The 25,220-nt window shown below is 31.3% G+C and overlaps 1 protein-coding gene and 2 non-coding genes across 3 annotated transcripts in view; all 3 read right to left on the bottom strand.

Annotated features, from left to right (window-relative positions):
• Cpr50Cb (Cuticular protein 50Cb) overlaps positions 1-25,220 on the bottom strand; it is a 26,742-nt gene extending 1,522 nt beyond the window's left edge. Inside the window, exons 1-5 of the mRNA XM_085196557.1 lie at positions 25,152-25,220; positions 18,983-19,014; positions 7,794-7,916; positions 6,428-6,508; positions 264-491 (exon numbers count right to left, since the gene is read on the bottom strand). Coding sequence (XP_085052683.1) covers positions 264-491; positions 6,428-6,508; positions 7,794-7,916; positions 18,983-19,003 — 453 coding nt within the window. The 5' untranslated portion in view covers positions 19,004-19,014; positions 25,152-25,220. The remainder of the gene's footprint in view (positions 1-263; positions 492-6,427; positions 6,509-7,793; positions 7,917-18,982; positions 19,015-25,151) is intronic.
• TRNAK-UUU (transfer RNA lysine (anticodon UUU)) lies at positions 3,247-3,319 on the bottom strand. The gene has a single exon. It is a non-coding gene; the product is annotated as a tRNA-Lys (tRNA).
• On the bottom strand, positions 6,097-6,169 carry TRNAN-GUU (transfer RNA asparagine (anticodon GUU)). The gene has a single exon. It is a non-coding gene; the product is annotated as a tRNA-Asn (tRNA).

Genomic DNA, 25,220 nt, shown 5'->3' with positions numbered 1-25,220 from the left:
TTCCATCACGTTATTTGTTTCAATATAATCCACTCTACCTGTGGGAAGAGTTATCTCTCTTATTTAAATTGTTACAATGCTTATATTTAAAATGTAAAATTATACGTACGCTAACTTATTTTCAATTTCTTTTTATTATAATAATAAAATTTTATTTGAAAATATATACCTACTATTTCTTTATTATATACAAAGTGCTCGTAAAAATATAGAAAAGAAATATTCTTAAAAAAATACAATTGAACCACAGGTAAAATACAAACCTCAGCGTTAAACCCGTTCTTCCAATCGGCTGTATATTTAACGATCTGGGTCCTACCGTCGGGTAAAGCAATTCTGTACTCTCCATGCGTCACGTCACCATCAGATTTGGCATTGTGGCTGTAGTCGTTGCCGTCTTCATTCACAGAGTATGCAAAGTCGAAGGGCATGCCTGGTTCGTGATGGTGGTGGTGGTCGTCGTGGCTATGGTCGTGGTCATGGTGGTCATGCTGTGGAAAAAAAAGTTACTTTCTTGTTTTAAAGCAGCATAAGTAGTCACTGTAAATTGTAGTCATATACATGAAATGAAGTAAAATGTAATAAATATTTGATTTTTAGGAATTATATATGTTCTTATGGAGTATACATTTATAGAGATACATTAGAGATTTATTCTTCCGCCTTTACTTAAGATGAATTTGATAGGATTTTTTTAGAACAGAGAGACCTCGTAGGTCCAAGGAGAACACAGTATCGATAACGAACTTTCTACTGAAAGAGACGTCACCGCCCATCGACCTTCTCTGCTCATCACGTAAAACGTTTTAGGAATCCTTGGATGGCGTTATAACGTTATTTTTACTATAAAATAAAAATTAAACACAATCAAATACTTTCTTTTTAAAATTTACAATCGATTTAAAACCATTTTGTCAAAATAATAAATCGTTTTTATATTATAAATAAAAATATATTTTAGTGCTTGATTTTATAGTGTTAGGCAATTTACAGCGGTGGCATTAAATTTCATTGTAACGGCCTCACGCTCGTTCTACAAAGGAATGTTCGTATCTTCGATATGAGCTTGAAGTCACGATATGGGATTTTGTATTTCTTGGTAATGTATTTATTTTGTAATAATACTAGCGGACGCGCGCAGCTTCGCTTGCGTATTTAGGGGTGAATTCTAATAAACCACGAAACATGTTCAATTAAATATTTTTAAAAATCTAAATTTCAAATTTTATAAAAATCGGTGCCGATTTAAATTTTTTTCCATACAAACTTTGAACCCCTATTTCACCCCTTTAGAGTAAAAATTTTTCAAAATCCCTTCTTAGTGGATGTCCAGATTACGAAAGTAAACATCTGTCCAAATTTCACGTTTCTACTATCAGCGGTTACGGGTGTGCGTGCGTCTTACCTCAGTCAGTGAGGATAAGTCCTTTTATATATATAGATTATGAAGATATATTTGTTTGGTTGAACTCGCTAATCTCAGGAATAACTGGTTTGATTTGAAAATAACTTCTTCGAATTAGAAAGCGAAGGATAGCGGCTGCTATTCTTAAAAACAACACGCATATCTTGAAAATTGGTTGAAAAGTAAAGGGCAGAGTGTTTAAACATTAATTTCCCTTTGACTATCCTTCTATATGCGAACTACGCTAATAAGTAGACTTATTCTTTTTTCATAAATAAATGTTGTGTTGAATTGTGTTTTAGGTTTTGTTTTCACTGTGCAGGTGTTTCAGTTTATACGACGGTTAGTTAAATAACAGTTTTTTTTTAAATAAAATAACTTTTATCAAAAACGTATAAAAATATTTTATGAATGGAATTTCATTTTAAAGGAACTAAAATGAGGGCTCAAAAGATACAAGGTAAAAATTACAAAAATAGCTTATTCCTATAATATGGTATCGTCCATATTACCATATTGTTAAATGTATTTTTCTGTTTTAAGAATACGGAGAGAGGTTATCAAGTAAGTACTTAATAAATTTTATAATAGTTCTCCGTAGGGGCACTGTGTAACTGCGTCTGATGAATTGATTGATTTCAATTTCTTGCGTTCAGCTCAACATTTTTCGGAAAGTGAAGAATGGACACCCTAGTCTAATCCCCTATTTAGGATTACGTACCGAAAGGGTAAACGGGATTTAATGAACGGGAACCGAACTCATAACCATCGCATTTACGCTGTGCCGCTGCGCCACATTGTACTCAAGATAATTTTAGTGTTAACCCAGTGTCAAGGCACTCCGTTCGGTTTCACCTTGTTTAAATTGACAATAACTATTGACATACACACTCCTAAATTAAGTCAATAGATGATTTTTATTTTTTCAGGTGTCGAAGACGGTGAGTTCTATACATACGACAATAATGGGATACGCGTGAGAAATATAAATTCATATATATATGTGTGTGCATTATACTTCTTGTTATTTTTATTTCTAGTAAACAAAAAAAAATAATATAACTGATAATAATTTTTAACAAAAACACTGACTTCAAACAGTAAACATAAAAGTTGAAATTGAGTTATTCGCACATACTTAATACTAATTTGAGAGTTATATGGTTTTCTTAGAATAGCATTCCTAGAATTAGGCCAAATTAAAATGGAACCACACGGGAGCTATCAGCTTTCATATAAAAAAGAATCATCAAAATCGGTTTTGATGATTCTTCCACCCAGAGACCCACTCGGAAGTTCTGAGATAAAAAATATAAAAAAAAATACTGTCGAATTGTTGCCGGATCATCCTTGCAGAACTGCCAGTGTTCTGAACCGGTGAAAACGAAATGTTTATTCGACAATTCAAAATTTGTGGCAGTAAAGGCTGAAAAATTTCTTTTAATTTGAATTTTAGACTACATATTATAGTAACTAAGTAGGTTTATATTATAGTTAGGAGAATTGTTAACAGTTTTATAATAACATATATTTAAATTATAAAAATAAATATGAAACAAACTGTTTTTTTTTTTTTTTATTGAATTTGATTGAGAATGAGAACTTATTAAAAAAATTGTCATCTTTATATACATATTTAATTTTACTTATTTTACACTATAAATTGAAAATTAAGTATGTAAATAATACTAACAAAACGTACGCATATTTCCAGACGCAGCTTTAAAATTAGGTAAGTCGGAAATTAGTAAAAAAAATCGAAATAATTAATGTTATGTCATAAAATAACTAATAAAAATAGTAACTATAAAAATACAAATTAGGAAATATTAAAATTATATCGCCCGAACAGGGACTTGAACCCTGGACCCTTGGATTAAAAGTCCAATGCTCTACCGACTGAGCTATCCGGGCTGTGAACAAATTGTCATAATGCTAGTCCACTTAATATAAAATTAGGAATACAGTAGTATACTAAATAATCTAAATATACCTTCATTATAAAATATTATATAGTTAACTAAAACCATTAAAAGTAAAATATGTAGGTAGGTATGTAACTGGTTGGTTAAAAGTGTTAACCTTAAATATTTAATTCGACAAGTATTCCAGTATTTCCATCGATTGTGAAGATAAAATTTATTCAAACTTTACTTTAAATGTGATAAAATAAAAAAAAAGTACAGAAAAATAATCCTCATTTATTAGGTAGATTTTTAACTGTGTAGGTACCTAATAAAATCTGAGAAACTGAATATGAACCATTTGTACCTATTAGTTCCATCATTATATTTCACAGTTGTATGTATCTAAGGAGAAAATACAACAATATGGTATCATCGAGTGGGTCTGATGATGGAGCCAGGGCCTGAATAGTGGCACTCTTCAGAGGTTACTAGTAAACCACTCGAGTTTAGGCTCATACCTTTTATATCTTCTTCTGCTATAGTATTTAATTTTAGAAGAAACAGATATAAATGGTTTGAGCACTCGGTATAAAAAAGTGTGTTTTCTAGTTTATTTTCTTATTATTTAGGAAGATTAGAAGCAAAAACTAACGTTTATGATGCTAATATACAAGGTGAAGATGAAGCCATTAAAGATTCGGATGCTGGGAACGAAGAAAATGAAAACAGTACTGTATCGTCAACTCTATGCACCACTGACAAGGAAATTGACCGTAAGTAGTAACTAATCACCAATCGAAATCAAAATACATTATTTTATTAATATAAAAGGACTTGTCCTCACTGACTGAGGTAAGACGCACGCACAGCCGTAACCGCTGTGTGTAGAAACGTGGAATTTGGACAGATGTTTACTTTCGTAATCTGTACATCCACTATGAAGGGATTTTGAAAAATTTTAACCCTAATGGGGTGAAATAGGGGTTGAAAGTTTGTATGGAAAAAAAAATAATCGACACCGATTTTTATAGAATTTGAAATTTAGATTTTTAAAAGTATTTAATTGAACACGTGTTTCACCGTTTTCTAGAATTCTCCCCCTAAGGGTGCAAATAAGGGGTTGAAAGTTTGTATGGAAAAATGTTTAAATCGCCACCCATTTTTATAAAATTTTTAATTTAGACTCTTAAAAATATTTAATTGAAAACGTGTTTCGTGGTTTATTAGAATTCACCCCTAAATAAGCAAGCGAAGCTGCGCGCGTCCGCTAGTTTTATTATATCCGTATCCTAAGCAAGTGAGAGTAAAATTTTATGTAAATAAGTAAATACTAGTTAGTACTTACTACAGATAAATATCGAAAATAATATAAGTATTAAAACTTAATCAAATAAATAATTGTTTCAGTTGGAAATTTTCAACCAGGTACTGGCTTATATAATATTTTTTTTGTAGTTTTACCCTCACGCTTCCTCCACGCACTGTTCAATTTTCGAGATATTGTGTGTCGAGTGGCAGAGTTCAACGCAGTGCTTTGTCTTGTTACCAGAGCGAGAAAATGAAAGCAATCTATTCCCCCGAGACACAGTCGTGGCGCTGACGCTGTGCCGCTGCGCCATATAGAGAGACAGATAACACAATATTCGTCATATTCTAAAAATGAAGGTTGTAAAATATTTTTTAAATTACAGCATCAGGAGAAGGTTAGTAAACATTCAATAATAATGTTATTTATATAGGTATAAAAGACGGTGTCTCTATAATTCATGAGTGACACAGACAACCCAAGAAACCCAGAAGAAACTACTGATGTCAGAAAGTTGAAATTTGGCGTGCTGATGGGTTAGGGAGTGTAGAGAAGCGCTAAGATAGAATTTCAAAATTCAATGAGAAAAGTCCAAGCAAATCAAGTAGTGAATATGTTAAAATAGTGATATCTATTTTTTTAATTCCTAGAGTCCCTAACATGGAAAAAAAAATAAGTAATGTATAGGTAATTTACTAAGGAATAATTTATATTTTTCTTTGTACAGAGAAGGCAAGTGAAGAAGGTGACGACCAAACGCAGGCATCGGAGAAACCAGATGCTGATTCAAAAGAAGGCAAGTACCTATCATTTAAACGTTAAAAGCATATGACAGTGAAAAAAATTTCCAACAGTTAATGATTACATTTATAACTATGTCAAAACAGCGTTGAGTTTCATCACTTAAAATGAAATATCTCTAATTCAGACGGAGAGTTGAGAACGGAGTCTAAATAGGAGGTCCAAGAGGTCACCTGGCCTCCATTGTATTTTATAGCTTATTGACCAGTGTGAGTTAACATTAGATACTCTCTGTTCTGCGATATGTGGGATAAAGCGGAAGCTATAAAAAACTATATAGTTTTTTAAATATATACAATTTTTTATTTTAGTAGTTGCATCAACTAAGGTGTACTTTCCACCGAAAAAGGATGAACTGCCGGATCACTATATCGACGACGTGTAATATATTAAATATATTTTAAAGATTTTACTTTTATTTTAATCTTTTACTTTAAAATGACATCTTTGTTTAAGAATAAAATATGCATAATAGAAGATATAAAGATGTTATTATAGTCTGTAGAGGTTTCTTTTTTTATATAATGAGCAAAGAAGCAAGAGTAAGTGGTGGGAAATGCAGGGGAGGCCGCAGTTGACCTTTGAGAGCAAAGTATCGATGATAAACAGAGATCGTAGCATTTAGCGCTCCATTCTTTCTGTCTAGGAAATAGATAAAAGCAAAAAAATAGTAATCTCGCCCCCGGGTGGGCTCGAACCACCAACCTTTCGGTTAACAGCCGAACGCGCTAACCATTGCGCCACGGAGGCATATGCATTAACTTTTAAAAAAAAGTATTAGTAGTACTGAATAAATTGCTAAAAGTTTATTTTTTTATTCATTTTGCACCAGAGTGTAGACGAGACGTTGTGATTGCGATTCCCACTCGAGGTATTAAATTAATCTGAGAAAAAGACAAAGCACGGCGTTGAGTTACGTCACTCAACTAATAACAGAGTGACTTAACACGGGATTCCCGTTGCCTAAACAGCGTGAAGCTATAATGAAAAAAAAATTTTAAAACTCACCGAGGGCGTGGGACTGGGCGAGGTCGGTGGCGGCACATACGTGGGACGTGGTGGCGTTGGTCTATACGTTGACGGTGGCGGCTGAAAACATAAAATTTTACTATTATAATTTGTTGAAAGTTTCAAGTTTTTATAAATTCACACTGTGTCCCGCGTTTAGAAGCACAGGCAGAGAGAATATAGTGTTAAGACGCTCCTTTCTCCACTTTTAATTCAGTTTGCGAGACACTACGTGATGGATTATGGGTATCAACGCTTTAATTAGTGAAAATTCCCGAGAAAGAATCGAATCTACAATTCTAAATATACTTTTAATAATATTTCCTAAATAAAAAAATAAATAAATAATTACTTTACATTATGATACGTCCTAATTAAACCTAATTAGGAATATCAAACACAAAATTGGCAACATCATTAAAATCCTATATACTATAAAGGTATTTTAGCACAATTCCTTCAATAGATCAATTGTTCGAACAGATAAAAAAGTATACAATTGTATTGTATGCCTCCTATTGTGATCCATACAATGCCTTGGCCAATATATGTATAGCTGTAGTAGAAAAATCCTTGAATTTTAAAATGTCCCCTAAAAGTGATTTAAATCAAAATAACATTCACGCAGTATGCCGCACACAGCAGGTTAGGCAGATAGATGGAGGAGTGTAAAAACACTTCGTTCCCCATTTTCTAAGGCGAAGCCTCCAGAAACATTTTTTTAGAAATCAGAATACAACAACAACAGAATTTATAAACCAGACCTACTAAATATATATACCATCAAATATACTGTACTTCTAAGGATTACACTTTATTAATCTTCAAATTGTTAACCAAACAATAGGCTGCCTTGGTCTGAAGCGCCATTCATTCAAATCATCTCACTCCACTGACCATGAGTGGGTCCAAGTGCTTATATAATTTTATATTCTTTGTATAATTAAATGTGTTAACTGATGTAATAAAAGTTAATATGCGTAACCTCAACCGATATAACATATCACCTATTTGGTGCAACAATTATGTATCTTAAAATGAAATGTAAACAGGCCAGTCGTGGCGTAGGGGCACTAAGTGTGACTGTAAACGCGTCAGGTTGTCGATTCGATTCCCACTCGAAAAAATGAAATAGTTATTTCTTCGCTCTGGTGTCGAGGCAAAACGTGGCCTCGAGTCTGCCGCCAATCAACACGCAATTGGTCCAAAATTCGGTGGAAAATGGGGAACGCTTAACTAAGCAGCTTAATTGCTGAGTTAGGGATACGTTGGGATTCTTTCGTCACTCATTCTTTCGACATGCCTAAATTCTTCTTCTTCATCAGAATTCACTCAATTCAACGATATATTTAGAAATAATACATGCCCTGGGTGTAGGGAAAGATATCGACGGTGTGTTGTAGGTATAACCTTTGCTGGGTGGTAGATACTCATTTGCAGCAAACGCTACGCTGATAGCTGAACATGCTAGAAGGCAGGCGAGCCACATCTGGAAAAAGTACAAAATATCATGATAAAATTTATAATTTAAAAGTAATATGAAATTGCCGTCGACGGTCGTGGGTTCGATTTCCATACGGGCAAATTGTTTTCGTTTCCTCGCACTGGTAACAAGATAATGTCTCGGAAATCTGGAGGTGCATGGGGAACGTAGTGTGTGAAAATTGGACCGAACCTGGGCAACGGCTCGTTTTAACATTAGGTTTCGTTTGCTTTCCCCGACATATACGGGAGACCAAATGAAGCTAAAAAAAGATATTATAATTTTTGCAAACGAAACTAGATGTTATTTATTACAATTTTTTAAGAAGTGAGTTAGTTAGAGTTATTAATTAAAAAGCTTTTGCCTACGACTTCCTCCGCGTTATTAAAAGGAAATAACTTTTAAGTTCGTCTCTTCTTAGTCATAGCATTATGTAATATTATAGTCTATAGACTTATGTACTTATCCAACACACAAAATATTTTTTCAATAAAAAAGAGTTTTTGACTTCCTAAGATTAGAGCATTCAACCAAACATACATAAGTGAAAAATGTCTTCATTATTTTGACGAAATCTCTCACATCCTTATTTCTAATCCCTATAATCACGCTCTACAACACATCTTATAATCTATTCATAACTAAGCCAAGTGAATTATCGTAGAATCTCGTTTGTAACGTTACATTTCCCATAACACATATATTAATACCTGCATTGTGAAGGACTTTATTAACTAATGGTTATGAGAAAAAAGTTTAAACAAAAGAATAATTCACATACAGGTTTTAGTTTGGACACGGTGTAGTCATTTAAAATATTATACGCCGTTTATTTTGTTAATATTATGATGTGTTCGCAAATTATTTAGATTATCTTTTAATATATATGTATGTAGGTATGTAGTTTAAGGTCATTGTGGCACAGTGGATGTTTCACCGTTAACTGTAAGATCGATGGTTTTGAGTTCGACTCCCACTCGGTTGATTGATATAAATATAACGGCTTCGCTTTCATGATCTAATAGAAATAACTGATGACTTCCTGATAAAATAGATCATCCAATACCAAAATAATTTTTATTCGAGCTAGTACTTTCTGAGGTTCAGGTTAAGAAACTACAGCATTATAAAATTCGTAAATATAGATATATTTTGCCTAAGCTGATGCAAAGGGCGACATAGAGTTTCGACACTCAACACGAAATGTCTCGAAAATTTGTCGATGTGAGGGCAACGGAATGTCTGAACATTAGGTTCCCTACTAGAATCTATTTTAAATTGATATATTTAATGTAAACTTTCATTGGTTCACTCCAGCCTTGAGAAAAGACCTCATTTGCAGTCACATACAAAATTACCTAAGTAATCGAGAGTTCTCAGCGTTCCGAACAATAGGTCGCGCAATCCTTGAATATTCACTTGAATATCTAACGCTTCTTTATTACACTAATCTATCATATTTTATATGCATATATAAAATCTGTTTATATATATATTTTAGTATGTACGGGTATGTTTGTCTGTACAAATCATAAAAAATGAGATGGAAAGTGGGGACGGAAATTTCTTAATGGGAACGGATTGTCGTGAAACTAGGTTCCCAGGTTCCTACACTGCTATATGCGAGATACAGCGTAGAGCTAAAAAAATGGTTTTTGAAGAAAATATTTTAGTATGTATGTCTGCTATTAGAAATCTTCAAATAGAGCTTTTATTAGTTATAATATTTAGAAGCCGTTGTGGATTCAGTGAAATCATTTATTTTCATTTCTTCACGGCAAAGCACAGCTTGTCTTGTCGCCTAGACTAGACTAGGCCAAAAATTAAATTCAGTCATGTATGACCGACCATTGGTTACATATGTAAATTTATATGAATAACTATAAAATATTACTTTTAAAGTAATAGTTATTTAATTAATTTCTATGCTTTTTATAACATATCAGGTCTTAGTGTCAAGATCCTCCGTTCTCAGCGTTCTCCGTTTTCTGCCTAAATTAAAGATATTGCATATTAAGTGGCGGAAGTCGTCCTAAGAATTATTCGAATATAATTTGTAAATATTTAAAAAAAACATTAAAGTACCAACGAAGAATGACCATTTAGTGAGATAATCACAGATTCTATTCCCGTGTGAAACATTAGCGTAAATTGGTTAACGTCAAGGCTGACTAGTCACTTTAAATAGCGTTGCGCTTCATATATCTTCAGTATATACAAGGAATTTCTAGGATAGGTTCCCAATAATAGATTTACGTTATGCATAAATTGATAACACGAAATCAAATATTAATATTGGTAGAATTACGTGCGAGGTCACTAGCGTGTGACTGTAAACGCCATACGTTGTGGGTTTGATTTCCACTTGAGGAAATGAAATATTGAATATTTTCATTTCTTCGCTCTGGTGTCGAAACAAAGCGCGGCGTTCAGCTCCGCCATTCAACACACAATGCCATTAGAATTCGGCGGAGAGCGGAGTATCTTTGTACTAGGCTCCCTCTGCCTATCCCGATAGATGCGGGATACCGATTTGTATTGAAGACAAAACTACTTTACCATATTATTAATCTCTTATTTAATCTTAATATTATAATTAGTATTTGAAAAATTGAGGTGTCAAAATAAATGTACCCACTAAGTAAAAGTTATATTAAAATTGTGTTCGTGACCCGCCACGCCCGCTAGGCGGCTCTCCGTGATTCCATTCCGCGGTTAATGTCAAAATGTCCTAAACTTTAAGTGTAATTGGAATTTTGTAACGTTACGCAACGGAAATTCCATTTTAGTCACGTTTTTGGCTAATATTTTAATAATTATTTAATCAGACACTCTATTATTTAAAAAAAGAGATTTCCTTTATATTCGGGGTATAGCCAAAAGCTTTTCTTAGCTATTTTTTAATATTTTGTTATTTATATAATTTTTAAAATGACTTTTTAAGGATTTCTTTTTTTTTTCTTTATATTACTCGACATAAACAGAAGAGTTTTCATAACGGAACAAATTATTATTATTGTTATTTTTTAATCATATGAATTTATATAATGAAATAATACTGTATTTACTCTACATACTGTTCCCCTAATATTCTAACACTAGGTTCCCTCTGCCCCTCTGCTTGAAGCTTGTCTTGAAAAACCTAAATTGTTTCTTTGATAAGAGATTTTTTTCTATAAAAAACCTATTATATAAATATGAATATTAAAGTTACCTTATATGACTTTTCGTACATCTTGTAATCACTACAATTATTTGTTGGGTAATTTGGATAACATCTAATGTGTATACTTGACCCATATTACACAATACACCATTGACCATATAGAGTACTTTAAATCACATGAAGATATGAGGGTCATAATCAGAAAAGTGGACATTTTCGAATTCGTAACGTAACTGATAAGTAACAACACTGATAAAGTTTGTTACGAAACTGATGACATAAGGCATTATACACAACAAAATAACGATATTATATGAATAAAACTATTGTTTTTTTTATTTAATGAGACACAGATCAAAATTTTAAAGGTCCAATCGTTGAATTAACAGATTATAAATGTACGAAGAAAACATAACAAAGTGAGAATATTAACAATATAATAATGCTAGTTCGTAACGTAATAAACTTATATTTCTAGTTAGAGATCACAAAGTTAATGATAAAATTAAATTCACTTTAAAATATATCAAAATTTGAGTCGTTATCATTGGAATTAAGTTTAATTCTTTGTAAGTGTTTATTCCGCATATCTTCATATTTAATAGGATTGGTCTTTTTAAGACGTTCTCTATATCTAAAAAAAAAAAAGCATTTGTTTCAGCATTTGACATAGGAGCTTACGCTTACTGAAAATACAAAAATATATATCAAAAAATAAAAATCACAAAATCACAACTAATTTCAGAAAGAATAAAAATAAATTTTAACTAAATCGGTTCAGCTGTTTCTGAGATTAGCGTGCACAAACACATAGACAAACAAGCAAACAAGCAAAAAAACTTAAAAATCATTATTTTTGGTAACTTTACGTTATGAAAAGTCACTAATAGTTTTTTTCATATGCCAGCAATTTTTTTTTCTTATATACATATCTTCCATATACAAGCACCGGTTCGATAAAATTTTATTATAAACATATATAAGAAAACATTGGTACCGTAATTGTGAACTAGGCTTCATATTTTCTCAGTTTCGTTACGTAACGAAATATAACGAAATTGAGAATGAAGTCTGAGAAATTCTAACCTTTTTAAATATTTGCTCATAAGCCACGTGTTGCATGTGCAAGCACTGACGTTCTTTTTTGAGATTTTGTAAAAAGAAGCAAATAACATAAACAAGAAAACGAAATTATAGAATACTTACCAAAATAAAAGCCGTTTATAACCCTGAGATGTAATTTTACGCATTCCCTTTAAAACATTTGAACCCCTCAACTGCTGCGAGAACACTACTGGTTGTAGCTACGACAGCATTGACTTTTCGAATAATGGTGCCACAATAAAAACTAATATTAAATACCATCCAAAATAATTGCGTTCATATTTTAATTGTACGTTACTAGCCCTGAGTAACAAAAAGACAATATTTTGGGACAAATTTACTTAATTAATATATATTATTTATTAAATAATGTATCAATAAAAGTAGTTCTATTTAATATTATGCATAAAGTAAAGTAATCTAAACATATCTGAAATCAAATAAAACCATAAATATTCGTAACAAATCAATTTTTAAAAAGTAAAGTGGTGAATGGGACACGAAAAAATGTATGGAAGCATTTTGAAAAGTTTTTTGCAACTAACAAAAAATACTATTAAAAGCCTTAATACATTTAAAATATTACAAAAATCTTTAAGTTAATAAGTAAATTTATCTTAAATGGCAAAATATTTAAATTATCTTTAAAATTGTATTTTTAAAACGCATTCAAAGTAGCGGGACAAGAAAAGACACAAAATGTGCACTTTTTCTGATTATGACCCATGAAAATTAATTTAAATTTATATTTTTGTCATAAAATTTAAAAGGAAGTATGTAAGCACTAGTGACCCAAACGCGGTTTCGTCCGCTTAGATTTACTCTTATATTATAACCAAATTATACATCAATCTTAATATGAATTGTATCCTTTGTGCTGTTCTGTTCTGTAAAAGCTATACTATTGTCAAGTTTAATCCCAATCCGTTCAGTACTTTTTGCGTGAAGGTGTTCCCAAGTTTTCTCTGTCTACCCTACTAAGTGCGCGATACAGCAAGAAAGAAGAATACAGCAAGACGAATCTGAAGAAATAATACTTTCACGAATTTCGAAATTTCAGATACTTTACGGGGCGGTCCAGTATTACGTACAGTTAGTTACATACCTCTAATATCAAATATTACGTATAGACGTAATAAAACGTTTCGTCTAAATATCACGCATATCACAAATCACATGAAACGATCGCGCATTCATTCTGACAAGTTAATTATTACAGATTACGAGCCATGTGGTTGTGAAACTGTGTTTTTATATGAACTTTTAGTACAATAATATATTTTTCTTTTTTTTTGGTATTCCCTCTACTGGGAATCGAACTGTTTACTTCCACTGCTACGACGGCCTCAAATATCTCTGAAAAATTGAATGTATTAAGAGATTTCCAAAGAAGTATTAGAACAGCTGGTTTTAATTTTTTTCCTCCAAGAAAAAACATGTATGTTGATTCGTAGTATACAATATAATAATATGACTATATATATATCTCTATAAATATATTAGAACCTAGTATTAAGAGGCTCTACTCTACCTTCTGCCCAAATTCCGAAACATTGCGTGGCTACACTAAAGAATTTTAAGTTACTTATTTTTAAATATGATAATTTCCCCGATTAGGATCGAACACATAACTTACAAGATTACCGCTTGTCTGTACAAGGCGCCAGGACAGCCTCAAAAAGAAATTATAATATAAATATGTCGTGCAAAATTTTAATCTGCAATGAAATTAACTTGCAACCAAATTATGTTTTTTTTTATTAAAATTTAACCAAATATAATCTACCTTATCTGAAACCAGTTTTTTATAATCTTCCTTATTTATATTTTGTATACAATGTTACTCTACAACTCTCACGTGAAAGTACACAATAAAGAGCTTATTTTTTAATAAGAAATGCCACTTTGATTTAATAGCGTATGATGTGCTCTAAATAAGGTAGCAAAAATATATTTTTTTTAATTATTCAGCTTATAGCAGGGTAGGTAAAGGGGATCTAGTGTTAAGATACTTCCGTTCTCCATTTTCCTCCGAAGTTGTGAGGTTGAGGGGAACTTAACGCCGCGCTTTTACGCACTTATACTAGCATGAGGAAATGAAAATATTTAATATTTCACTCCCTGTGGAAATCGAACTCACAACCCTCGTGCTTAACATCAAACGCTCACTCTTTACTTTTGGATTACATTTCTATTATTTAAATTATTTTTTTAAAAACAATTACAATATCACGCGAACAAAGACACAATAAATCATATTAAATACAAACAATATAAAAAGGTCGTGCTATTTTCAAAATTGCCGTGAGAGTTACGTAGTATTAAAAAATAATGATTATTTAATTACATAGTAGGTATAGCCATTACTGGACGCTAACTTATGCTGAGTGTTAACAAATACTTGTTAGAATCGTCTCTTATTATTATACTAGTTTTAGTTTGTGGATTTGCTTAGATTTGGATATATTTTATATTGTTAGTATGGATATATTTTATATATTTTCGACAAGAATTCTATATCTATGTACGAATAAAGTGTGTGCAAAATAATGAATGAGACTGTAAACACCACGGTCTCTGTCTTCTCTGCTATATGCAAAAGATAGCGCTAGGCTATAAAAAATAAAAAATAATATTATTTGTAGATTTTTTTTAATTTAACAACCCTAAAAATTGCTTAAATTGTTATATGTAAAAGTAAATAATATTTTTTTTTATAGACAATTTTTATTATCTCGATATAGATTGAGCAAACGAGTGGGAATCGAATCAACAACCGTAGCGTTACAGTCACACGCTTGTGCCCCAGCGCCACGGCGGGCTCTACAAAATCATATTGTACTTATAAATATTGAATTCCACATAGCGACACCTAGGAATTGTCACAGTAGGTTAAAGCGACAAGGTTCTATAGAATCAAGCTATTTGAAAATTGATCTTATATAACATCATCGCAACCTAAATACCTATTTAATGTTAACAAAAACCTAGTTAGTTCTAGGGTCAAGGCGTGACCTTAGTGCAAATGTATTATTAATATATCTACGTAGTGGTTGGAAGTAGTCACTTCGATTACTGCTTGAAGAAATAATGGCAAAGGTTTCAAAAATTGGCGGTGTGTCCCATCCCTATCCTGCTATGGAATATCGAGAAGCTAAAGACCAGGCACCGCAGAAACAATTTTTTTTTTAAACTTGTAGTTCCTGAGATAAGAGCATTCAACCATACATACTCTTCATTTTTATAATATTAATATAGACTATAAGTATGTATACGAATTATTCGTCTGTCCGAATGCCGTAACAATGGCGGGTCATGACAATTAGAGTATTAGACTAACGATCTCGTGTTACAGCGTCTTTATGTTACGTAAACCTTTCATTTTTTTGTTATATACAAAAATGTATTTATCTATGTATATATATGAAACAATTGTTACTTTCAATTTACATAATATATGTGATTATTTCTTATGCTAATATTAGTTATATCTCGTTTTCTAGCTATATCTTATATGAGATAGAGATATGAGAGAGAACAGCGTGAAGTAAATATTACATTAGAAATATTATAATAGGCATTTGGGCCCCTTATTTTTGAGTTCTGTCAAGCTTATCCCAATGGCGCCACAACGGCGCCTGGGTACATGTTTCTTAAATGTTTGTCATGTTTCTTGAAAAAATATAAAAAATACAACTTTCCAATTTATAACACAGTATGTATTATATATAAGGGCACAGTGGGATTGTATATGCGACGGCTATCGGTTTAATCTCCACGCGGGGTTTAATATTTCATTTCCTCGCTTTGGTGCAAAAGACAATGTGCTGCGTAGACTTCCGTTACGCAATGTCTCCAAAATTGGGCAGTCGGTTCAGTTCAGACAGTGTCTGAAATTGCTAACTAATTAGTACGTTCTTTTTTCCTATAGGTTAGATTTATGTGTGGAAAATAATGTGAACCCAAAAAGTGTAATACAAGCATATTTATACATATATATTTATATATGAGCGTGGAATATTTTAATTTCCATATATGTTTTATAATAAAAAATAAATAACTTTCACTAAGAGCCCTATAAATGCGAATATGACCATTATAAGAATCGTAAGTGCCTTATCTTATAGTTATAAAATTTAAATACTCCGTTTGTCGTTAAATTTAAAATTCTTTTGTTGTTATTCTGTTCACGTAACACCTATTTTGGAGACGTTACGTGGTAAGTGGCGGAACTCAACGCTGCCATTTTGTTATTTCGGAAAAAATGGAAATAATATTAATATTAATTTCTTTCTAATTTACTTTGACCTAACATTTGTTTTTACTTATTGTAAACACTAAATATTAGACTAAATATTATTTTTAAAAATTATAGGATAAACTTATAATGCGAAGTAGTTATTCTATACTAATATAATAAAGCTAAAGAGTTTGTTTGGTTGATTGCGCTAATCTCAATAACTACTATATTTGGCGAGGGATCATACTCAACTCCTAGTTATTTTCATTTGACCACGGCGTCGAAGCCAGCAGCTTCGTTAAAGCTAGTATCTAATAAAAGATCGATTATTTAATATTAAAAATGTAAATAACCTAAGAATACTTCTGTATATAAATATTCAATTCTTACAAAATGCTAGTACATTTAACAACTTGTACAATTATTGCACAGTACAACTTATGTATAGTCATGTAACATGTGGATATCGATTTTTTGTATTTTATTTTTTTATTTTTTTGTGACTGACATGTACTGACAGTTAATTAATAAGTTTTGTTTTAGCTTTTCTCTGTATCTCGCATATAGCAGAAGTATACACACTCTGTACTCCAGAGCTCAATTCAGGCGAAAAGCTTTGTCTGGTTAAAACAAAGCAAGAAGAGGAAAATAGTTATTTTCTCCAGTGGAACCTGAATTCACAACCGTCGCGTAAGAATTATATACTGTGGGCCACGAAGTCTTTATTTAAAACGGTAATTTGATACAAAAGTAACTTTAAATAAATAAGCACAATTATTGTGCAATTCAGTTTTCATTTTGGAATAACAATTTTAAATTCTTTTATTATTTATTACAATTATAATTAACGTGAGAATAACCTTTCAAAATTTTAAATATATTTTTTAATATTAGTTTTGTATTTTACTCCGAGTATGTGGACAGAGAAAAATAACACAGTTGTAAGGTTATACCCAATATTTAATAGAAATAACAATAGTAATAGCTGGTGGAGCTCAACGCCGCTCTTTGTATACAAAGACGAAGCTATTTTTATTTTATATACGCATTTATAACATTTCTCAGTTAAACGTCTTTTTTAGTTTCACGCTATATGGTAGAGATAAGTTATTATTAACACATTTTGCCACCAGCTTTTCGATCAATTTTCGAGAAATTGTGTGTTGAGTGCTAAAACTCAACGCTGCACTTTGTTTCGTTACCAAAGCTACGAAAAAAAAACATTCCCCGAGTGGGAATCGAATCCATAAACATTACAATGACAGATAAAGTACCGCTTCGCTAATATAATCTCAACGATAATTTCAATAACATTTTTTTATGACTTTGTTATGAGTCCAATACATAAGCCTATAATGCCTTAAATATGCCAGAATTGAAAAAAAAATCGTTTAGCCAACATAGCCGTGTGAAAAAAATAATAATTTCACGCAACGTCATCTAATTTAAAGCACATAATATAATAAGAAAAATAAATTAATAATATTAATTTCTTTTACGATTATTGAATTATTTATTATAGCAATAAAAGTTTTCAACATATTAATATTAAAAGTTTTGAGAATAATTAATTATTATTTTATTAATTGGATTATACTAAACTATTTACACTAATAGTGTTGTTGATCTATAAATCAGTTAGAGAAATGTTATTTCAATTTATATTAAATCAATCAACGGAAATTGATTACTTGTGTAAGAAAACAATTTAGTTTTGAGATTGATCGTTTATCGTTATATCGTCGTCTGATAAACGCGATGACTGTGGGTTTGATTCTAGCTTAGGGCTGCGCTAAAGACATGACGATATCTTGTTCGTTTATTTCATTTAGGAAATAAGTTTCAGAAAAAGAGTAAGTAAAAAGAGTGATATATTATTCGTTTTTATACTTATCATTCTTTTTAGATTAAATTTTTGTTGAACACCGACGCAAAATTAAGGGTAAATTATTATTTTTTAATCTGTGGAGACTGAGTATTGGTTTCATTTTTCAGTATTTGTTTAACAATTTACTATATTTTTTCCCTTGAAAATAAAATAAATAATAAGCACAGAAATGAACTTATTATCTTCATCCTAATGAAAGCCTATCATTAACCACTACTGTCATTATATCGAGATACTTAATAGTTATAGTATAAATAAATTCCTACACATGAAGCAAGAATCCACCGTCTGATATATTTAACAGCAAAATTGCAATAATATTTTATACACAATTTCCATAGTATGGCAACATCGATATTATTACGGTACATCACGACGGGTACGCAACAACCTGATGACACTCGAATTACTTAGATTAGGTATGCTTTAGCTACTTCCACTCATCTTTTCCTCTTTATATTCTTATTTATGAAGGGTATGCTCTGTAGTTGTCTTTTATTTTTTTCAGCTATATTTCGCTTCGCTTCGCTTTACTAGGTTCCCTCTGTCTAGCGTGCTATGAGGGAAAAGCGCGAAGCTGTAAGTAGCTGTAATTGATTTTAGACTTCTTTCTTGATAACAATCTTTGAATCAAGAGAGTTAAAAAAATATATTAAATATTTATCATAAAATACCTGTTTTGCTGATGAGTTCATTTTCAGTCAATCTGAAAGTAAAAAAATTAAATATATTAATTCTTGATATTTAAAAAAAAACTTTAAATAAACTTCTCTATGAAAAATGTAGAACGGAGTCACTAAAATTTACCTCATACAATCCGGTCCACACTTTTCGCCCAAAGTTCGGGAAATCGCATTAGTGAGTAATATCAGTGTTAGTATTTTTACCAAAGCCGGGAAATGAAAGTAATTAGTTCCCCGAGTGGGCATCGAACCCACAATAGTCGCGTTTATCGTAAAACGCTGTACCACTCCGTCACGACGGTATTATATGACTATACATAAATATAAGTAACCGATACAAAACCACTTATGTACATTAAATGTTATGGTCGATCGTTAAACTAATGGTTGTTAATGTAAAGACGATCATATAACGCAGTAGTAGAGTTCTTATGGTTTTATTTCTATATAGGAGTATCACAGGTTCATTTTTCAATAAAATATGATTTATGAGATCGTAGCGGCACAGCGCCCGACTGTAAACTCAGTGGTTCTAGGTTCTATTTATAGATTCTAGGAAACAATAAAACAACACAGCGTTGAGTTCCGCCACACAATACACAATGTCTCGAAAAATGTACGGTACTCAGGTAAATAGTATTAAGTCTCCGTTCTCCACACACCACCACATTTTTAAAACTTCTGTTGAGTGGCGGAACTTAACCCCGCACTTTGTGTTCAGGTGTGAGGATAGAACCCACAATTATCACGCTTACAAACAGATACTGTCCCACGCCACCCTGACATATATTCGAGTATGTAAAGAAAAACAATCAATTATATATTTTGATTAAATGAAGAACGCCATAAATATTCATACAACAGTAAATCTCGTTATAGGCAAAAAATATTAGTTAAAAGGTGATAGTTATAGCTGTAATTAATTACTGCACGCATAGTTTTAGCATAACATATTAAATTTTAATATCGTTATAGCGCAGTTAAAACGTGTTTTAATGTACGCAATGGTTATAGGTTCGAATTGATTTATATTTAGTAGAAACATGTATATACATAATAATATTATAAGGCTGTGTGTTTGTTTCAACGTGCTAACCTCAAAAACTACTGGTCCTAATTGAAAAAATATATTTGCGTTCACTTATTAAGGAATTATATGATGTTAATAGTCATACACAATCCATAAATCCGTATTTATAAGCCGCTCTCAACTCTGAGACTGATCTTGAGAACAGACTTGTTTTATTCTAAAACGGCATTTCAAGATTGATCTTAGAGTTGATAAATACGAGACTTATTTGAGCAAGAAGGCGTAGACGCAAATAAAAGCAATTTTCTATATATAATCGTTTTTTTGGGTAAAAGTTAAGTTTAGTGCTCTGTCACTATATTAAAATTTATTTTTGCAAGGATTTTTGAATCATCGAATGAACATGTCCCTACCACCGTACCAGCTCGGAAGGCATCTCTGTTAAGAAGCGCCGGCTAAAAACTGAACAGTTGCTGTTTTTAATACATAATTTTTATTTACATTAATATAATGATAGATATTAATAATGAAAATATTATATATGATTTCCTGATCTAGTAACAGCAGCGTTGAGTTCCGCGACACAAACCGCAATGTCTCTAATATAGGCGGGTGTCGATTATACTCGTATTTATTCAATACATCCAATTAGTGACTTTAATCAGTGTCGCTTAACCTTTTCTTTTAACAATGTAATCATTTTTTATTTTTATTCGTAGTTATAAAATAATATTCAATTAGCTGACAAATATAATATGAACTAAGTATATATAATACTAGTTTTAACTTGCGACTTCGTGCCCTTTTTCATGTAGAAATGGTATAGTGGGTTACATAAAATAAATAGCGTGATTTAATATAGGGTATAGCCTGTTTGGTAAATCTAATAAAAAAAAAAATTAATTCGACTTCCTCAGATTAGGGCGTTCAAGCAAACAAACTCTGTAGATTTATAATACTTGTATTAATATATTTTTATTAATTATACGAGGACATAGTGAATGGTCACTAGATTCTCTTTAGATAAAAATACAATGTTATTAAAAGGTGAAAGATATAGAAAAATGACGGTAAAAGGTTCCAATTACTATAAAAAAAAATTAAATGAAAAACATCTGCCATTCTACAATTTATAAAATGTATATACACTATAGCAAAGCAGCATATTCAATATGCCAAATTCGTGAATACGCTAAGGTCGTAGGCACGTGTTAATTGGTCTAGACTTAAGCTTAGCCTTAGATCTTCAAAACGAAAGTTATACTTAGTTATTTTACAATTATTTTTAAAGACATCGACCGGATGGCGGAACTAAACGCCGTATTTTGTTTAGACAGATCTGAGAATCAAAAATTACTTAACATCTTTAGCGTGTTTCTTTTAATCTACGCAAGAAATTTTAATGCTGTATTCACTAATACACAGATGATTTAGCAAGGAGGTTTATGTGGACAACGTATGTATATTATATTAGACTAATCCAAGCGAGTGAGGCCGCGAGTGGAGTACTAGTTTTATAAACCTTAATCTCAAAGGTTTTTTTTGCGATGTTTTTCACAGTTATTTCTCTTCTATTGGTCGTAGCGTCGTATAATTGCCTAAAGTCTTCCTTGATTTGATATATGAACTATCCATCAAAAAAGAAATTGATTTGAACCAGTAGTTTAACTATTCAATATTATAATATTATTATTGCTAATTTCTTAAGTAGCATCCTAAACAAAAACTATTGAGCATTTTCCCAGACATTTTCTAAGATCTTTGCGATGGCGCCAATATTAATATCTCCAATAACTTGAAAAAACTTTAATTAAGCTTAATATACGGCAAAAAGTCCGATAGAACTTATCGTTTTAACTTTAATCATAGGTTATTGCTTATGTTACAAAACTTAGACAGTTTTTTGTTAACCTTTCCAAAGAGCTATAAGTTGGCAAAAAGATTGGAATGTATAATTAGTTGGCGCAGTGAACCAGCGTCCGGCTATAAACACGTAGGCTGTGGGTTCGATTCTCATTTGGAGTCATGATAAATTTTTTGTTCTGAAGAATTGTGAAGATTTTCTAAGATTTTGCCAAAATCCAGATGTCTACAAATTTTAAATATTTTAACATAAAATTTTTTGCAACTAAGCTAATTTACTTAAACAAATTCCTGTAATTACAAATAAAAGAATTGCAATTATGTGTTGTTTTGAGTTAAATGAACGCCGAGTAAAATTTGCCAATAGATATAGTAAAATAAAAAAACAGAATGCAATTTATCAATGCTAATGTTAATGTTTCCAACGTTTTCACAACAAATTTTAATTTTATAATCTCTAAGATATCAGAAAGATTAATAAAACCTTAACCTTAGGTCACTGTGGCGCAGCGCTACTACAACTAGAGCTACTACTATATATATATACAAAACACAAAGAAATTTTCTCATTTTCACCATAAAATTTGAATTTTATAAACCCTAAGATTATAAAATTATTTACTTATAGATTAATAAAAAACCTTAACCTTAAATAAATGTGTTTTCACAAACAAAAGCAAATTTACTCGTTATGAAATACTCCCACGTTCCACACAATGGCTCGGCCCGCGCTATGTTGCTACACTTACCGAAAACTAGAATTTTATTTGACGCCATTTACTTTGATGTTCCGAGAAAATTTAAAACTTTTGTAATTACCTGTATTTGCATTTTTACACTTCATTCATCATTAATGTGTAATATTCATTATTATTTCATTTTCTCGCTCTAGGTGAGATAGGCAAAGCGGCGTTAAGTTCTGCCACTCAACACGTAATGCTTCAAGAATTCGGCGAAAAGTGGGGAGCTGATGTATTTTTGTGAAAACGGTGTGTCTTAACTAGATTTTTTCATTTGCCCACCCAGTGGCAGAGTGACAAATTTATATATAGTGGAAAAAAAAAATGTAAATTACTATTTACATTTAATCTATACTAATATTGCAATGTTAAAGAGTTCGTTTGTTTCAACAAGCTAACCTCAGGAACAATTGATTGAAACCAAAAAAAATTTTAGTATTGGAAAGTTACCATCATTTCATTGCCATACACAAATCTAAATTATACATTTGACCACGAGTGCGAAAGCGCAGGAAAAAACAAGTTGGAAAATCTATATAAAGCCGCGTTCTAGTAAAGCATCTAAGGCCATCATAATATATGAATGAAAACAGCATCTCAAGATCGGTCTCGAGAGCGGACTTGAGAGCGGCTTTTAATACGGACCATAGAGTTCTATAAACAGGATGGGGTGACCATGAATTATTTTAATGTCACATCCTATGTGCATTAGATGGTACGAATTCATTATTAGCGATTGTATCTGACGTCTGCAACCTGTCAAGGGCGACATAGGGCTTAAGGATTTATTTATACGTAGATGCACTTTGTCAAAAGACTACAATATTATTATAAATATTTTCTTCTCTAATAGTCTATAGATATAATAAAATTCTAGTCTGATCGCCGTCTGTACATGGAAGATGCTTAAGTTTTTTTATTAACATATTTTCTTAAAAATTATTCTGGAATGGGTGCCAGACTATTCTGCTGCATATCTGATATAAAAATCCATAGAACTTTGCTTAAGAACTCTTGAAGTATAGCAGTAATTGAAAAAAATTTGTAGTTGTAAATAAATAAATAAATTAAAAAAATTTTTTAATTCAATTATGGAAAATGAGATTTGAATTGCCAGTCGGTCTTCGTTGGTTGAGTTTGAGTTTTTACCGTAGTCCAACGAACCAGGCTTTTAACCTCGGTTTCCACAGTAATTATAAAATACAAAACTCTTTATTGGGGTAAATGTTGGTGGAGAAATGGTGACCGATCCGGATAAGCAATACCCGCTCATTTCTCTTTCGCAATGGATAGCGAAAAAAATTATTGCCTCAAGCTGGCATCGAATCTGCAACCGGCGTGTTTACAATTAGAGGCATTACCATAGTGCCGCGATGGCCTCAATTATATTTAAAATTTTATAGTCTCTACATATGTATATTGCATCTAAATATTAGTCTCGTTTAAAACTAATAATATAAAGTAACTTTTAGTTAATATGTTTAATAATATTTTAATATCAATTAAATATGTCATATGCAAAACGATTACAGCTAAAATGGCACGATTAACATTTAATAATAATTAATTTGTATTACTTAAATTAATATTTGATCTCACGTTTTCTGTAATATAATTTCGTAATATTTCTGTTTTTCTCTATTCACCGATATAGAGAGCGCGTTTTAGGTGCGGAATCCATTTTCGCCCTTAATGATAAAAGAAAAAAAACATATACATATATTTGATTATTAATGTTTCCACAACCGGAATAAGAACTCGTAACCATTCAGTGTTTTCCAAATTGTTACAAATTAGTAATGATGGGTTCAAGTGTTATAATAATATTTAAAATGAAAATGCTTATTAATGTACAATAGCTAAAATAATTTCTAAGATCTTTGATTTCTTGCCGAAATAAAATTAGCTCGAATCGTTTGTGAAATAAGCCCGAAAAAGCTAAAGATATAGCTAAAGTAAAACAGACACTTTTTTCATGTTGTATTTCACATGCATTCCACATGCAGAATAGGCAGAGGCAACCTGGGAACCTAGTGTTAAGGCATTCCCTTCCCATTCTCAAGCCGTTTTCGTTCTCTACTTTCCGCCGAATTCTCAAGGCTTTGCGTGTTGAGTTCAATTAATCATCGACAAGGATGCGAAATTGTAAAATACGAAACGTTTAAGTCTCAATAATAAATAAAACTTAATTTACATACTAAGACGGTTCTTAACTTGAAATTTTGTAGTTGTTTAAAATTTACAATATTACACGAACGTACACACATTTATTATGTTGTTGTAATAACAACTTAAATAAATTGTTTTTCTCGCGCCAAAATAATAAAAAAATATTTGACACTTGAAATTACAGATAACACAAACCAATTTATAATTCAAAACATTCTTACATTATCTGTATTTTATAAAAAAGTAAAATAATATTTTATAATTTAATAAAAATATATTAAAACTTAAATTTAAAATACTATTACCCGATTTTCAAAAACTAATATAAAAAATATATCATATATGTTTATATAATCACCTTTAAACACACACACTACACGTTAAGTCTACGTACTATTCACAACTGAACATCGTGAAAGGACGTTCC

This window comes from Heliconius melpomene, chromosome 1 (assembly GCF_056956725.1).
Source record: "Heliconius melpomene rosina isolate 202511_hmr_F chromosome 1, ASM5695672v1, whole genome shotgun sequence".
In the NCBI taxonomy this organism is placed as follows: domain Eukaryota; kingdom Metazoa; phylum Arthropoda; class Insecta; order Lepidoptera; family Nymphalidae; genus Heliconius; species Heliconius melpomene.
The sequence above is the reverse complement of the archived record's forward strand: the minus strand, read 5'-3'. Positions and strand labels throughout refer to the sequence as shown.